This window comes from Mauremys mutica, chromosome 18, assembly GCF_020497125.1.
Source record: "Mauremys mutica isolate MM-2020 ecotype Southern chromosome 18, ASM2049712v1, whole genome shotgun sequence".
NCBI classification, from domain to species: domain Eukaryota; kingdom Metazoa; phylum Chordata; order Testudines; family Geoemydidae; genus Mauremys; species Mauremys mutica.
Window position 1 is genome coordinate 9923941 of NC_059089.1, and position 18070 is coordinate 9942010.

An 18070-nucleotide genomic window follows, 5' to 3' on the forward strand; every position below is an offset into this window, starting at 1 on the left:
ATTTTTGAAGAGTTTCCACTTTTTAACAGAGGGTGGCGCTGAGCTCACGTTGCTTACCCAGGGACTGCATGGAATGTGTCCATGATTCTCAAATGTGTCAGAGTTTAACAAAACAAAGAACAAAGCCCATAATACAGAGTGGACAAAAGATACACTCTCCGTTACTTTTCCATATCATCGCTTCCTCCTGTATGTTGACGTCTACTCACAGCCTTACATAATCTTCCATAAACAATGCCTGTCAACATAATATTTGTAGTTTTTTTCCTTTATTAAAGTAGGGCTGTTAAGCGATTAAAAAATTAATCGCAATAATCACACTGTTAATAATAGAATGCCATTTATTTAAATATTTTTGGATGTTTTCTACATTTTCAAATATATTGATTTTAATTACAACACAGAACACAAAGCGTACAGTGCTCACTTACAAATATTTGTGCTGTAAAAAAGTAGTATTTTTCAGTTCACCTCATACAAGTACTGTAGTGCAATCTCTTAATCATTAAAGTTGAACTTACAAATGTAGAATTATGTACAAAAAATAACTGCATTCAAAAATAAAGCAATGTAAAATTTTAGAGCCTACAAGTCCACTCAGTCCTACTTCTTGGTCAGCCAATCACTCAGACAAACAAGTTTGTTTACATTTGGAGGAGATAATGCTGCCCGCTTCTAGTTTACAATGTCACCTGAAAGAAAGAACAGGCGTTTGCATGGCATTGTTGTAGCCGGCGTCACGATATTTACATGCCAGATGCGCTAAAGATTCATATGTCCCTTCATGCTTCAAGCATCATTCCAGATGACATGCATATCCATGTATCAGAGGGGTAGCCATGTTAGTCTGGATCTGTAAGAAGCAACAATGAGTCCTGTGGCATCTTTATAGACTAACAGACTTATTGGAGCATAAGCTTTTGTGGGTGAATATCCACTTCATCGGATGCATGTCCATGCTAATGAGGGGTTCTGTTTGATAACGATCTAAAGCAGTGCGGACTGACACATGTTCACTTTCATCATCTGAGTCAGATGCCACCAGCAGAAGGTTTTTTTCCTTTTTTGATGGTTCAAGTTCTGTAATTTCTGCATCGGAATGTTGCTCTTTTAAGACTTCTGAAAGCATGCTCCACACCTCGTACCTCTCAGATTTTGGAAGGCACTTCAGATTCTTAAACCTTGGGTTGAGTGTTGCAGCTATCTTTAGAAATCTCACATTGGTACCTTTTTTGCATTTTGTCAAATCTGCAGTGAAAATGTTCTTAAAACAAACAACATGTGCTGGGTCATCAGCCAAGACTGATGTAACATGAAATATATGGCGGAATGCGGGTAAAACAGAGCAGGAGACATATTATTCTTCCCCCTAGGAGCTCAGTCAAAATTTAATTAAAGCATTATTTTTTTAATGAGGGTCATCAGCATGGACACATGTCCTCTGGAATGATGGCCGAAGCATGAAGGGGCATATGAATGTTTAGCATATCTGGCATGTAAATGCCTTGCAATGCCAGCTACGAAAGTGCCAGGCAAATGCCTGTTCTCAGTTTCTGGTGACACTGTAAATAAGAAGAGGGCAGCATTATTTCCTGTAAATGTAAACAAACTTGTTTGTCTTAGCGGTTGACTGAACAAGAAGTAGGACTGAGTGGACTTGTAGGGTCTAAAGTTTTTCATTGTTTTGTTTTTGAGTGCAGTTATGTAACAAACAAAATCTACATTTGTAAGTAGCACTTTCACAATAAAGAGATTGCACAACAGTACTTGTTTATCCTTTTTACAGTGCAAATATTTGTAATAAAATGATAATATAAAGTGAGCACTGTACACTTTGTATTCTGTGTTGTAATTGAAATCAATCTATTTAAAAATGTAGAAAAAATCCCAAAATATTTAATACATTTCAATTGGTATTCTATTGTTTAACAGTGCAATTGAGACTGTGATTAATTGTGATTAATTTTTTAAATCACGATTAATGTTTTTGAGTTAATTGTGTGAGTCAACTGTGATCAACAGCCCTATATTAAAGTCAATAAAGTGCTGCTACTTTCCCGAGAATTTCTTCCGCTCTCCAGATCTTCAGCACAGAGTGCAACCTTTCTGAGGCAGCTAGTTGTGGTTGGATCACAGAGCTACAAACCAACGTCTATCCCTGACTCTTTTTGATTCAATACGTATAAATTTGGACAAATAATCTAAACTATCAATATATCAGTTCCCTGTCTGTAAAACAGGAATAATGATACTTGCCTGCTTTTGTCAAGCCCTTTGAGATCTTCTGATGAAAAGAACCCAGTATTTATTTTCATTTGTTTTATATTATTAATATAAAAATTCCCTTAAATGACTGGGAGGGATGTGGTGAAAAAGCCAGTAAGAAAACTAGTGCAATGCAAAAGATGTAATCATGCCACACAAAATGTACTTCACATGGCTGGTTAAACATACTTTATTAATTTATGGTGACATATGCAGTTTTCTTTTAACCAGTGAGGATTATGCTTCATAGTATCACATAGCACTACTGCAGAGAGAAATCTAAGACTTCACTATAGAGCTCTGGGTGCCATCCTGGCTCCACTGAAATCAATGGTAAAACCTCCAGTGAATTCATTGGTGCCTGGTGTTCACTCTTTGCTGGGAAGTGGGGAGAGCTTAATAACCTTGGTGTAAATGATAAATGGTGTAAATATCCTTGGTGTAAATTAGCAAGGTGCAAATATATTGCTTTCTCCAGGCTCATGATCTTAAAAGAAAAGAAAAGAAAAAAAAAGTTAAGATTTGTTGATCTTCTGCAATTAACCGCAGATGCACTATCATGCCATGACCTCTGATGCAATAATGTGCCAAATCTTAAAACCTTGACTCAGCTCTTACTGTGGCAAAACTTCCACTGAAGTCAGAGGGATTTTCCTTTAATTTAGCAGGAATGAAAAAAGGGATGTCAGGCTGTGGCTCAATAATTGTGACATGATCAACGGCGGCTCACAGCTTGGCCGCTGCCCTGCCTCTTGGTCACGATCTCTCTCTTCTGTGCCGGCAGTGCTGGCTCTGCTTTGGTTCTAACAGAAGTAGAATGGAATGGGCTGAGCTGTAAGGTACCAGCATTCACATCTGAACAGAGAGCTCCTGACAACTCAGCGTGACCAGGAAAAGGAAATGGTTGGTATTAAATGTCAGTGTGTTTGCTTGGGTGCTTCCAGCTATGGGCCTCATCTGATGTCAATGGAAAGACTCCCATTGACTTCACTGGGCTTCAGATCAGGCTCTAAGGCCCAGATCCTAACTTCCATGGAAATCAATGGGCTGTAGGCATCTAACTACCTTTGAGGGTCCATTCCCATACGTTGCTGGAGAGCGACCTCCCGCTGCACTTTCCTTGTGCTAAACCGGCCTGAACTTCATCTCCGAGACTTTGTAGGAGTAGTGAGCCCCTTTGCCTGTTGCCCAGATGACACCATCTGCATAGCTCTCATGGGGCCCCAGCAGGTACAGCCCGTTCAGATTGGAACCGTGACACTTGTTGTACCACCAGCCTCCCTTGAACAGCAGAGCACAGTTCCCCGAATGCATATCGTTGTCGTTGTCTTTGGTTGTAAACGTCATATTTCTATGGCCAGACAAGGAATCACCTGTTAAAACACCAGAAGCAAGAACATGATTGGGTGTACAAAGCACTGTCAGGTCCGAGAGATGTCCTGCTCCCCTGAATGTGACTATTAACCAAGTAGCAGGGATTCTCTATTCCACACTTTGGCTCTACAGCTATGGTTCCTTTTGTTTAATACGTAATGTGCCTCTGATAGCTCCTTCCCCCTTCCCAAACAATATTTAAAAATAGGAGGCTACTGTGGGAAAAGACCGTATTAAGTTCCCCCAGTCAAACATCCTCTTTCTAGGCTCTGGAGGACCAAGAATTCAGAGTTCAACTCCAGTTAACAGTCTGATTCCACTGTGCACGAGTGTGGTGAGAACATCATGCCGATGGCCTGCGTTAGAATGTCACATTGGCTTTCTTCCCACCTCCCCTTTCAGGTAGTCTCTGAGTTGGTAGAACTGCCAGAGAGTCTCTAAGCTTTTGATGGTTAAACATACTTTCTTGATACCTCCCTTGTACAGAAGGTGCAGGATGGGCCCCAAACTTACCTGCAGTGCCTGTAAGAAATTTTCCTAGGTTCAGTCTGTATTTGTCAGATTGTCCTGAAATGCTGAAGGTCTCATAGCGGGCAAAGGATTTTTTGTTTTCCACGTCAATCAGATCGACACGAAGGTCACAAGTTTCTAGAGGCAAAACGGAAACAAAAATGTCAATCACTTTCCATTAACGTTCTGCCTGAGGGGTTGAGACATGTTTGTTCAACCCCAGGAATACAAGCAGATGAATCACTTTATGTATCCTGTCTCCAAGGAGATGGTTTGGCAGAGAACAAAAACCAGAAAAGAATCCATCAGTGATTTTGTTACCAAAGGATGTCAACAGGTGGATATTGTCATTCCCCAGCCAGAATTCTGTCAGCTGGTTCCCAAACCCCTTCTTGTAGGAATCCCAGTCACGGAAAAAATCCACGGAACCATCTGCGCGTCTCTGGAAAACCTGCAAGGAAATGAGAGGGTGTGAGGTGGAAGACTGCACCATGATTTCTATCCATCATAAGGCAGCTGCCTGACATAGCATTACTTCATACCTGCTCACACAGCCACTACACTTCGCATTCACATAATGCTTTCCAATATATCTCCCTGCAATAGATCAGTCCCGCTCTACAAACATGGGTACCACTACCTTCATCTGTGGAGGAGGAGGCTCAGAGATGGAATGTGACCTGGCCAAGTTTAAAGAGTGACTCTGGCTCCCATCAGCTCATTTAACTGGGCAAATCCATTTTGATCTACTTCTTTTAACTACACGTTAGATGGATGGAGCTAACTCTTCAGGCTAGGAAGTGTTGCAAACCCCCTCTTAGCTGGTAACTGCTGTGCTCCATGCCCCATCTCTCTTTCACTCCATGGCTTGAAGAACATAAAACCCTTCAGTAGTTGGGATATGACAGAGTTATGCCTTGTGGTCTTTTGCCATCACATAAGGGTCTGTCATGCCTCGGCCAGGCTGTCAGGTGCTGAGAATGCTGTGTAGGCAATGTGCTTAACCCCTGGGGTATGTCTGCACGGCTCCAGCCAAGACTTGAGCTAGCCCTCCGAGCTCAGACCTTGGGGGTCCAAGCTGCCACCTGAGCCGCTACGTCTCGCTGCTCGTTTTAGTGTGCTGGGAGGCTCGTTCCCAGCTACAGGGTAGACATACCCTGGGAGTGCCCACACTCCATGGGCTGATGGAAGGAGTGACCAGCTCCTAAGGAAGCCAAGGCAGCAGATAAAGGAAGCCCGGTGTAGCCCTCCCAGCCACTAGAGGGAGACATGGTCACATGTACTCGGCAGGTTATTATACCTAAAGTCACCTGTAGAGTCTTCCAGGCTAGACAAGACCTAAATAGCAAATGTGAATAAACCAAAACCTAACAAATAAGGAAACTTCCAGGTTTCCACAAACCCAGTTTCTCCTCTTTGAACTGATGGGCTGGCCTGGATATGAAATCTGTGATGACATATTTGGGGCGTAACTGGATGAATTATTTCAGCTGTGTCTCAACATTTCCTCAATTTTAGGACAGATTTACGGCTGCCAGCAAGTGGCAATCCTCGCACCTCTGATTAAAATCCAACGTGTTCTCTATCCCACCCTCCTCCCCGCCACACTCCCTCTCACTTACAATCCAGCCTCCGCCATCTGTATCCATGTCACAGAAGACAGGGATGGAATCACCAGCAACTCCTGGGTAAATGGCGTACCAGCCGCTCAGCGTTCTCCCTTTGGCTAACAGCTCCTTGCAGTTTCTGGGGCCTAGACAAAATGGAAAATTAAACATGCATTGATCGAAAGTGCGGGACGTGATCTGATTGTGCAAGGGATGGGTGAAGAGTCAGTGTGATCTTGGGGCCTGCAGAGCTAAAAGCAGGCACTGCTATGCTTTGAGCTAAATGGTCGAGGCCCCTGACAGCAGACCCCTAGTCCCATCCTGCGTGGATCGGCCACAGAGGGTGACCTGTGACACGCACTCACCAGGGGGTTAACTCAGCAGAGTTTGTGCTTTTTGAGACAGCTGCTTTATTTCATCTCCTTTCACTGGGGAGAGGCTGTGCCTGGCCCTGGCAGGTGAGTAAGGGCAGGGGAAGGCACCTGGACCGTCATGCCCTACTCCTAATCCCCATCCCTGCCCCCCTGCTCCCAGGGCAAAAGGGCTGCTCAAAGCTAATGCCAACAGTGTCCTTAAAGGGCGTGGAGAAGAGTGGGGTTATCCTGCCTCCCATCAGTGGGAACGGGCTGGCACTCCCACAGGCTGGAGGAGGGTCCAGGAGGCACCTTTCACAAGGGCATCAGGGACTGCTCCGGCCACCTTAAATAATATTATGAGTTAGTGGGTCTTTCTGAAATAAGGCGGAATATTACTCATTCTGTGCCTTGGCTCCCTGTCATACTGGGGGCAGGGGAGGCGGTGTGGGAGCTGTAGTTCCTAACACTGAGGAGGGAGAAGGAAATGTTTTGGTAATAGCTTGTTTTGTTTTGAAATGGCTGCTATTTGAGAGGTTAACCATCCTCCTGATGGAGATGGATCAGAGACAGACTGCAGCTCAGAGGTGCCTGATAACAGAATTTATCCCATGGCTAACACAGCTGCTACTGTCAGTTAAATCATTCTTTTGCCATATGGGAGAGTGCCGAGGTTCTTACCTGTTGTTTCTGGTTCTCCGGGCTCTCCTTTCTCTCCTAAAATGGAACACAGGGTCAAACCCTTGCATTAGTTGGAGATCACACTCTAACCTCAGAACTCATGGGGTGTCAGCCTGTCTTGTTGCGGGAAAATACACGAATGCCCTTCCAACATCTCCAGAGCTGCATGAATTTGGCATAGATGGTACAATACAGAATATGAGGGCAGAAGAGGGGCATTACATTGAGAAGCATGTGAAGTACATAGACATTAAAAAAAAATTAATATTTGGGGGTTTATTCTCCATTTGTACAAACTTATTCATTTGAGGAAAACAAGATGAAAGTAGCTTGGTGCAGAATTGCTCCTGGCTGACTGTCCAGAGACTTCAGGCAGCCGGATGCAATGGGTAACATTTTCAAAAGCACACAAGTAACTTACAAGCCTAAGGTCCATTAAAAAGCAGAGCTGTCCGGAGCATGACAATTCCATTTCACGGCAACTTTGGAGGTTTTGAATTTGAGTTTCGTTCCACGTTAGCATGAAAACAAAACCTTTTGAAGGTTTTTTGTGAAAATGAAATTGTGTTGAGATGTCCATGTTCCGACTGAAACCTGAGCTCTTCTATTCGAGAGGGTTTTGGGGTACAAGGCTCTCTGGTTACTTCTGACAAGAGAGATTCTCTCTCACACTTTACAGCCTGGTGGTTAAGAAACTGGGATGTGGGAGAAGGGAGTTCAAGTCCCTTTTCTTCTTGAGTCAGGATTATCTGGGATGAAAAACTCTGCTCTTAATCAGCCAGAGGAGAGACTTGATCCTGACTCCCCTACATCAGGGCTTAAGTTCAGCTGGAGCTGTCCAGAGCTCTGCTCTGGTAAATATTTCTGAGCCCCTGTGCACCTTGTGGGGCTGAAGCCCCGAGCCCCAGTGCCCCCACCCCTATGGGGCTAAGCCCTGAGACCCCCCCCCCCATCTCATCTGAAGCCCGGAGCCCTGCCACCCCTCAGGGCAGAAGACAAGACCATAACAGGGTTCAACAAAGAACTAGATAAGTTCATGGAGGATAGGTCCATCAATGGTTATTAGCCAGGATGGGGCAGGGATGGTGTCCCTAGCCTCTGTTTGCCAGAAGCTGGAAATGAGCAACAGGGAATGGATCACTTGATGATGCCCTGTTCTGTTCATTCCCTCTGGGGCACCTGGCACTGGCCACTGTCAGTAGACAGGATACTGGGCTAGATGGACCCTTGGTCTGACCCAGTATGGCCATTCTTATGTAGAAGCCCTGAGCTCCCCCCGCCCCCCACCAGCCTAGCAGCTGAAACCACCCACCCTGGAGTTTTTATAGCATGTTGGGAGAGGGTGAATGGGGGGGGGGTGCATCTCAAATAATCTATGAGACTATGAGCTCTGTCCCGCATCACAGGCCAGTGTGCTGATCATCAGCCTAGGAGAGTCTTGCACTCTAGAGATCCCTGGCCCGTTTTGAAAACTTCATTTTGGTGAAAATATTCCAACCGGTTCTACTCCTTAGGCACTTTTGAAAATTGTGCCTGATGTTCCTTCAAAACCCAGACCAAATTCTAGATGCAAACTGGAATAAGGGCAGCTGCCTGAACCAAAGCAGTGGGTGGCTGCACAGAAAGATGAGGGTAAAATGGCATTTGTACCAAGCCTCAGTCACAGTCCCGCTCGTGTACAGGATTGGATTAGCTGAGCATGAATTCCTGTAAGTGCTAAGAAATATTTGTAAGTCCACACAGGCCTTTGTGAGCCAGCGGGCGCTACAGAACGATTTGCACCGTACATGCCTGTCACTGTGGGTATGTCTATACTGATGTGATTTGCAGTTCATGTAGACATACTCGTGCTAGATTTTAGCTCACTGACAATAGCCGTGAGGATGGAGTGGCACAAGAGTCAGGATAGCTTGCACAAGTTTGCCTGATCCCTCTGGCTACTGTGATGGGGCAAGGCCAGCTGGCTACAGTAAAGTACTGAGGAACAGGTATGTTAGCCCCAGGCTAAACAAATCCCTGGTACCATGGTAACCAAATGGCAGTTGCTCCAGGTTAATCAAGACACCTGGGGCCAGTTAAGATCCTTCTAGAAGGCAGTAGAGACAGCTAGATTGATTGGGACACCTGAAGCCAATCAAGGGCTGGCTGGAACTAGTTAAAAGCCTCCCAGTTAGTCAGTGAGGTGTGGGTGTCAGGAGCTATAGGAGGGAGTTGTGCTGTTGGAGGAATGAAGCAGTATGAATCCATATCAGGTGCAAGGAAGGAGGCCCTGAGGTAACGGTGAAGGAGATAGTGAGTGGGGACTGCTGTGGGGAAGTGGCCCAGGGAATTGTACATGTCCTATTTCCAAAAAGTCAGCTACCATAGCTGCTAATTTTAGGGTCTCTGGGCTGGAGCCTGGAGTAGAGGGTGGGCCTGGGTTCCCCCCTTCCCCTCCCTGATTAATCACTGAGACTGGGAGACAACAGAGACTGTGTGAGGGAGGATTGCTTCTCCTCCTCTCCCTTGCTGGCTTATGATGAAAATGGCTCAGTAGGCTGTGACCCTTGCCTCTAGAGAGAGAAGGGCTATGTGGAGGGTCACAGTGAGCCTCTGAGGCTAGCAAAAATCTGCCAGGAAACACAGGACCCACGGAGTCAAGGACAGAACTTTATCACACTACATACTCACATCTGCAGCTTAGCCCGTGCTACCCTGGGTTCACTTCTGTTGTTAGCAAGCTAGCTAGATTAAAGCTAATGTGGGTACAGCTACAGGAACTGCAAATCACGCCCCCGGCTGCAGTGTAGCCATCCCCTGTTTGTCATTAAAGTACAGAAGGGCCACAGCTTTGCAGTGAGAAGAATTATTTGAGATGATCGATCACCTTTCAGTCCAAGGAGGCCAAGCATCACCTTTTTTGATCTTGGTTAAACAGTGGAAAGATTTATCTGAAGTGCAACCATTTCAGTGGGGGTTCTACTAGGGTAAAAGTTTTCACAGGTGTAACCTGAAGATAAGCATGTTCAGAAGCTGTTACTGTGATGACTCGCTTTTTCTTTCTTTACCTTTCTCACCTGCTGGTCCCATCTTTCCAGGGATCCCTGGAGCTCCCCGTTCTCCTACAAACACAAGAGTAAATATTTGACAGCACAAGCCCTGAATAATTCAAACATACCAACTAGATGTGAACTGAATCCCCACATCTGCCGTTTCTGATTTGACTCATGAGGCTGCAACTTAGAGTCCAGAGAGAGGATCCTTCTGTTGGATTTTCATGTCCCATCAGTGGCCATTTGGGGTATCCATCCCAGAGAACGTATCAGACAGCTGCTTCCACTAAGCCACGTCATGGGTGCAACTCAGATAGCAGCTAGCTTAGTTTTAACAAATCTCTCCATATCAGCATTTCTCAGACTGGGGTCCGTGAGGGTACTCTGGGGGGGGTCTGTGGGCCCTGCTGATCAACTCCTCCCCCTCCCTCCCAGCACCTTCTATAGGGTGACCAGATGTCCTGATTTTATAGGGACAGTCCCGATTTTTGGGTTTTTTTCTTATATAGGCTCCTATTACCCCCCCCCCCCGTCCTGATTTTTCACACTTGCTGTCTGGTCACCCTACTTCTGCATGCCGGGGAACAGCTCTTCAGTGGAGTGCAGTAGGCACTGGGAGGGAGGGGGAGGAGCAGGGATGGGATGTTGGGGGAGGGGGCAGAAAGCGGCACGGAAGAGGAGGGGCCGGGCTGGAGTAGGGGCAGGAAGAGATGGGGTGGGGCCTTGGGGAAAGGGGTGGAGCAGGGGGGCTTGGGGCCAGGGCTGCCCAGAGGGGGGGGGCAAGTGGGGCAATTTGCCCCAGGCCCCGGGGCCTGCAGGGGCCCCCACGAGAGTTTTTTGGGGCCCCTGGAGCGGGGTCCTTCACTTGCTCTGGGGGCCCTGGAAAACTCTCGCAGGGCCCGGGCCCCCGGAGCTTCTTCTGCTCTGGGTCTTGGGCGGCAATTCGGCAGACCCCAGGCCCCCTGAATCCTCTGGGTGGCCCTGCTTGGGGCGCTGTGAAAATTTAAAATCTAAATGGGGGTCCTCAGGTGGCTAAAGTTTGAGAACCGCTGCTCTATAGGGTCAAATAGTTTATTGGCATCTGTGAGTCCTGGCAGATAGATCTGGTGAGCGAGGTCAGTGTGTTACAGCCGCAGATAGAGCAGGAGCCAAGTGCCGCTATCAGCCCACACTCTTAACTCTGGCGATCCCTGGTGTGCTGGCCAAGGTGGTGGCCATCAAAGATACACCGGGCTTCCCTTCCACAGCAGCCCACAGGCTACCATGGTTCTGGCCAGAGGAAAAGGAAACTGACAATGTTTCAGAACCAGCTTCTTAGCTCGGGCCCCTCAGTGTGGAGTTAGAGACTTGCATAGTGACCAGCCTGTTGGAGGCACCTTTTCCTCATGTTGGGGACTCGTAAGGATCATTTTTCTGCCATCCAAAGCAGAGTCTCCTTCCGCCCCTGGGCACATACCTCTCATTCCTGCAGGTCCAGGGTCACCTTTGGGGCCCATGGCGCCAGGAATCCCAGGGCAGCCTTGGAGAACAGCGAGCTTCTCTGAGCCACTGAGACCCACTATTTTCACGTCTGGAGAAATAAATGACGTGTGAGAAGGTCCATAGGATTGAACCATTCTGCAGCTCCCTGAGAGAAATAAATCCTGCAAATGAGAATCTCCACAAGCTTTCTTTTCTTTTCTTTTTCTTTTCTTTCAATACAAAAACCACAGCCTCAATTTGAGGAATTAAGAGACTATTTAAAACGTTCATGAATTTGCATGTATTAAATTAACCACCAGAAGAGGCCGGACGGCAGACACTGGAGAACCTCAACAAAGATTTTCAAGTGACACTGAAACTGGTGGATTAGCGAGAGTCTGGGTGAAAGCTAACCACACTGCCATGTGACCGGGATAGATGAGAGCAGTGGGGACTGCAAGTAACAAAGGTAGATTCAAGGCTTGTAAATGTGAAGTCAGTGGGAGTTTTCTCATTGACTTCCTTGGGAACAGAATGGTACCCCTACATCTGGGGAGAGGAAATCAAGAAAGCTACACAGGTTGTAACCAAGCCGCCCCACCTACTGCATTAAACACAAGCCGCAGTCATTGCTTTCACCTTGTCTTATTAATATGATCCCAGGAACTTTTTCCTACAACCACGTACTGCTGCAAGAAAGGGAGGTTCAGGAGGCTGGAAAGAAAGTATCTTTGAGCAGCTCTTAAGAAGCATGAAATAAGGGAACATTTGAGAAATGCCAGAGTATTGTACATGTGTGAATTTCCATAAACTTTAGAGACTTTCTGACTTTCACATTAATTCCAAAGATCTGAATAATATCTCCCTGGGAGCAAACCAAAAGTAGCTGTGGGTAGAGGTATCTATTCTATTCTATTCTAGTTTACTTCTTATATCAGACTTATTCTGTTCTATTCCTTACATCAGATCTGTTTTAGTCTCACTTTATATCATGTGCAACATATTCTGTTCCTTTTATTAGGTCTATTCTATTCTGTCCATCATATTCTATTCCTTATATCATCTCCATCTCGTAGTAGCTGAGCTCGCTGGACAGAATCAGTAGAGAATGGAACACGGCAAGATTTTCATTTAATCAGATTATTCTTTAACTGGACAATGTTGCTGTTCGAGGCCTGCCAAAGAGTAAAATCAGGGCAGATGTAATAAAAAGCATCTCATCTCCTGAATGCCATTCTTCTCCAGTCTTGTAGCTGGGGGTTTCACAGCCCCTTTGCTCCGTCTCATACTATGCCATGGAACAGCCCAACAGCAATGGAAAGGCATTAGTTATACAGTGCATATGTGAGCCGTCTTGTTTCTTGATTAAAAGCGATTTAATTAAGGAAGAAAATTAGAAGGGCTAATATTAAACTTCTGTGCAGTCTAAATTCTGCATCTTAAAGTGGGAACCGGTCAGATCCATGTTATGAAAAGGTAACAGGTTTGTCTGTGACTCACCTGGGCAGGTGTCCTGAGCCTCACAAACCACAGCTGCTAGACAGAGTAAAGCGAGGAGGGTTTGCTGGGCAGCTCTCCCCATGGCTGGGGCTGGTCTCTGCAACGGCAGCTCCACTCGTCTCCTCGTCTTCGTGCTGTGTTAGCTTCTGAACCCTGGGAGCCTTTCATAGCGTATGAAAATACAAGAAATAAACTCCACCTCAGAACTCTAATCTCCCTTACACCCCAGTTCCCACGTTCCAGCTGTAAAATGGCTTCCCTTTGGCTTGTTGTGCGGACACTTTCCCAACTTCAAGGATGTGATAAGAAAGTTTCCTGTCACATTGTACCTCCTGTGTGACTCAGTAAATATTTTGGTGCCAGCGGGTCTGCTTCCCATTAATTTTACTGGCTTTCCTTTAAGTGTTGGTGTCAGCAATTCTTCATTTAACTCCTTTATACCAAAGAGTTGAGATTATTTTCCAGCTAGAGCTTCATTACACAGATGTCAGGATGGAAGATCAATCTGGCCAAGAAGGATATATAATTATTTTTCTTGACACTCTAATCATTGCAAAATCTCGGAGAGTATGGTTTACACCTGCTCCAAGACAGTGGCACTGTTAGATCATTAGATCCTGAGAGAGGATTTCACAGGGTTGAACACATATGTTCATATCCTGCTTTTTACTTGCAGGTTTGAGATTGTTGTACTCTTCGGAATGATCTCAGTTCTAACTACTTGTTTGTTGTTAAATGGTTCCATGATGCTGCCTCTAGAACAGAGGAGGTTTTGATTCCATGAAGTCATCAATGATACATAGTGCATGACATCAGAAGTCTTTTCTATTCTTATACCAGTAGTGCATTATGTGACATGACTGACATCTGTCACGTGTGGTTTGTTCTCTTATCTGTATGCGGTGGAGTGTTTTGGCAGTGTGTGGGGTGTTGTGGGTTGTTTATTAATGTACATGTTATATATTTATATTAGAACAGGCAAGTAGAAGAAATGTACCTTGTATTTGGAGTGGAGGTGGATGATGTTCATGATGATTTTTAGTTGCAGGTGGGGTGGGGGGAATTTACACAGTCTCGGACTGCCCCCAGAAAAGGTTTTGTCCTCTTAATTGTTGTATGGGGGGACAAAGTTGAACTGAATCTCAAATAATCCTCACCTGTTGTTGCTGGTGACCCAGCATTTCCTTTATCTCCTAAAGAAAGAAGTTTCAGATCTTGTGTTACCTGGATGTTGCATCCTGATCTGAGTGTGCAACCCAGCATTGGTACTAATCCCAGGCTAGGGCACATGAATGGCTGATGTTCCCTTTCACTGCTCTATTGAAAACATATAAGCAATGTTTCCAGGGTGGCAAATTTGCCTCGGAGGCACAGGCTGTGAGGTAATCTTGCCTTTTAACCCAAGAGCTGTATTAAAATGCCTGTTATGTGCAGCATGTTGGAAATATGGGTCAGAAAAGCAAGATTTCAGAAGTTCCTTCCTCGGACCATGTGAAATGACAGGTACTATTATTACAGCCCAAACTCCGAAGAATCTCTTGGTACATTGCAGCAAAACTGAGACTATGCCATCCAGCTCCAGGATACAGCCCTGGGATGGTATGTGACCCATTGGATGGATCCAAATGAGATGATAAGAAGAGATGGGGAATAGGGAATAACTAAAGGAGCAGATGACTCACACAGGACACAGAGCAAAACTGTCAGCGGCTCCCCCCGGCACTGCATCATCATCAGGAAGAGATTGCAGGGGAACAGACAGAGCACAAGCAGCCGGGTATGGAGGTATTTGGAAAGCAGCCACCAATCCATGACACTGAGTTCAGAGGCTCCTGCACGTTTCAAGTGAGGTATCAGTTAATAGAACATTCAGTGCCATCTTTTGACAATTCTAATGAGCCATTCTCAGCCTCACAGATGCGACTTGGGGTTTGTGACCGCTTGTCTTCTCTGTCCCTCTAGCCTGGAGCAGATGGCGAGGGCAGGTCATCTTCTCCTAGGACGTGCATTTGCATGTGGGGGCCAGCAAGTGGAACATCTCCTCCAGTCCTTGCTGATCTGCCTGGTCCCTCCTTTGTTGCTCTGCTTGTGCCTCCCTTGTGGCACCAGTCCTCTGGGAACAATCTTCAGGTAATACAACCGCGCTGTAATTATTGCCTTTCCACGCCTCTTCTGTGCTGCCAGGCGCCCTGTCTCTCTGGCCTCAGCTCAGCAAAGCACTGGAGAACGTGCTTAGCTTGAACCAGGTGCTTACTGATGTCAGTGGAACATAAACACGCTTAAAGTTAAGCAGGTGCTTAACTGTTTTGCTGAATCAAGGCCTCTCTCAATGTGAGTAACATCAGAAAAGCAGGTGCACCCTCCCCCGAAAGCGCTAACCCTTACATCCAGGGAGGCCAGTAGCACCTTTTTCTCCTGGTGAAAAAGGGAACTACTGAGCCGAGATGCAGTGGCAAGAGCTCTGAACCTGCTCACCTGTGCAGGAGCAGGCGGGGCCTGTATAAAGTCCGGTAGCTGGCTATGGATGCAGGGCTGTTGCTGGGAAAGGCTGCAGTCGCTCCCTGAGTGGAGGGAGTTGGGAGGCTGGCAAACCCGCCTGGGGGAAAGCCAGATATGGAGGAAAAAGCCCAGGGAAACAGCAGCAAGGGGTAGGATTGTATTGGACTGTGGCTGCTTGTTATAGGGTCTCTGGGCTGGAACCCAGTGTAGAGGGCAGGCTGGGTTCCCCTACCAGCTGCCGGGAAGCGGTACAGGGTGTTGGAGGTGCCAGGCAGCCAGTGGGTCTGGAAGATGGTGAATTCCCCAGAAGGGGAGGACATTAGTGACCTGGCCGGAGGACCAAGCCACGAAGAGGAGACTGCAGTCCCTGGAGTGAGAGGGGCCGCAGGGCAAGACAGCGCGGGAGAAGACATCACCGGAGGGGGAGCACAAGGTCTGGTGTGACGAATACACAGAGAACAGCCAGCAGGAGGTGCCTTGAGCAGTGAGGGGACCCTGTGCCATGAGGGTAAAAAAAATAAATCACAAGAATGTTGTGAGTATTCCAAACCCAAGACTGACAAGCCCCCAAACACACAGAGTTGAGGTTTCATAGATTCCAAGGCCAGAAGGGACCATTGTTACTGTCTGTTCTGACTTCTTGTATAACACAGGCTGGAGAACTGCCCCAAACTATTTCCTAGAGCAGAGCTTTTAGAAAAAACATCCAGTGTTGGTTTAAAAATGATCAGTGATGGAGGATCCACCACAACCCTTGGGAAATTGCCCCCATGGTTAATTATACTCACTGTCAAACATGTAGGCTTAACTTCCAGTCTGAATTTGTTCAGATTCAACCTCCAGTCATTGGATCGTGTTACACCTTTCTCTGGTAGATTGAAGAGCCCCTTACTAAATATTTTTCCCCATGTAGGTACTTAGACTGTCCACAACCTTCTCTTTAAGCTAAATAGATGGAGCTCCTTGAGTCTATCACTATAAGGCAGGTTTTCTACTCCTTTAATCATTCTCGTAGCTCTTCTCTGAACCCTCTCCAACTTATTAACGGCCTTCTTGAATTGAGGGCACCGGAACTGGACACAGGATTCCAGCAGCAGTCACACCAGTGCCAAATACAGAAGTATAATAACCTCTCTACTGCCACTCAAGATTCCTGTGTTTAGACATCCCAGGATTGCATTAGCTTTTTTGGTCACATCGTCACACTGGGAGCTCATGTTCGGTTGATTATCCACCACAACCCCCAAATCTTTTTCAGAGTCACTGCTTCCCAGGATAGAGTCCTCCATCCTGTAAGTATGGCCGACATTGTTTGTTAAACTAACCGAGTGCAAAGCTGAGATTATCCCAAGGGCAACACTTAGAGGCGGTTAAGAATTTTCAGTCAAAGCCATTTTTCAGAAGAAAACTGGGTTTTCAACAAAATAATTTTTTTTTTGCAAAGAAGTGTCTGCTTTCAGTGGAAAATCTTGAATTTTCATTAAAAAAAAAATGGAGCATCCCCAGCAGTGCCCCTGTTATGATGCGTTGCCTCCCCTCACTAAGACAGGAGATTGTGGTGCCTCATGAGAAATGTAGTCTGATCAGTGAGTCCAGCCAATAGAGGACAGTGGGAGTATGAAACACCTGAACCACTACTCCCAGGAGGCACCACGGTGGCATTTCAGAATTGAACTATATCATTTTTTTGGCAGAAATATTTCAGTTTCTGCATTTTTTTTGTGAATATTCAAAATTTTCTTTGGAAGAAACGCCATGTTCCCACCAGCTTTAGTGTCAATAGCAAACAGCAGTGTGTAGATATTTGTATATGCTAATGGCATAATCATCCTTGCCTTTGAAACCTGGTCTCGCTGCATCTTTTCCATCACTAACTCATATGAGTGCACATTTTAGGTCCAGTGTCCCACATAGTGTCCGGACCCTGGGTATGGCTAACAGCAGCAGATAAGAGGAGACAGTTGTAAAGAGAATCTGAGACCTCTTGTTGTTTAATACAGAAACAAACTTTAAAGAACCACCCCCATCGGCTCTTCATCATCCAACTAGTCTTGACCTGATAAACTCTCAATTCTGTGTTTGCTCGGTAGGCTCTAGCCAGAAGGTCCATACCGTTAAAAGGTAAAGTGACTCATCTGTCACTCACCTGGGCAGGTGTCCTCACAGACCCCTGCTGCCAAGCAGAGTAAAGCTATGAGGCTTTGCTCCGCTGCTCTCCCCATGGCTGGTGCTGGGCTCCGCAGGGTCAACTCAATCCATCTCTGCTTTAGCATTTCAACCCTCTCTTACTTTGCCTTTCATAGGCAATAGGAATAGCTGCCACCGTCGAACCCTCAACTCCCATCATCCGTAATTCCCACTTTCCAGTCATTTCCCCTTGGAAGATTGTGTGGAAACATTTTATTTATTAACGAGGTGGAGGCTGTTTGTTTCCTGGGCCTGCTTTGTCATCTGTTACCTAGTTGATTGCAAAACAGCTGGGAATGTTTGGTCTTATTTCCAACTGGAGAGCTTACTTGCATGCTCACCGGGCTTCAGTGCACATTGTATGGGTGCAAGTGGGGAGGAGGGTGTGTTGGCTCTCTGCACAGGATGAATTTCCCCCTAAATCTTGGCTAGATTAGGGGAAAAGGTGGTTTTTTTTTCTGACCTCTCCATCAATGATCAGAATTAGATGGATCCATGAACAGTCTGACAACACACAGAAGCCTCAGCCCTGGCTGACAATAGAGCTGGAAAGGCAAGAGAAGGAGGAGACGGGATCATCTCATTCCAAACTCAAACTGCC

General features: G+C 46.1%; 1 protein-coding gene across 1 annotated transcript; it reads right to left on the reverse strand.

Moving 5' to 3' along the window:
• Window positions 1–2439: 2439 nt before the first annotated feature.
• LOC123352725 (ficolin-1-like) lies at window positions 2440–13141 on the reverse strand. The gene is made up of 9 exons (XM_044993230.1): window positions 12784–13141; window positions 11279–11392; window positions 9838–9891; window positions 6791–6826; window positions 5772–5902; window positions 4471–4600; window positions 4153–4287; window positions 3331–3638; window positions 2440–2752 (listed from the first exon to the last, which is right to left on the reverse strand). The coding sequence occupies exons 1-8, from the start codon at window positions 12863–12865 to the stop codon at window positions 3391–3393; spliced, it is 930 nt and encodes a 309-aa protein (XP_044849165.1). The 5' UTR covers window positions 12866–13141; the 3' UTR covers window positions 2440–2752; window positions 3331–3390.
• Between the last annotated feature and the right edge of the window lie 4929 nt (window positions 13142–18070).

Excerpts from the sequence above, each read along its gene's own strand:
- LOC123352725 (XM_044993230.1), bottom strand. The coding sequence starts at position 12,865 with ATGGGGAGAGCTGCCCAGCAAACCCTCCTCGCTTTACTCTGTCTAGCA. Across the intron at positions 9,892-11,278 it reads TGGACCTGCAGGAATGAGAG|GAGAACGGGGAGCTCCAGGG; the intron begins GTATGTGCCCAG and ends TTGTGTTTGTAG. Across the intron at positions 4,288-4,470 it reads CCACCTGTTGACATCCTTTG|AAACTTGTGACCTTCGTGTC; the intron begins GTAACAAAATCA and ends TTTTGCCTCTAG.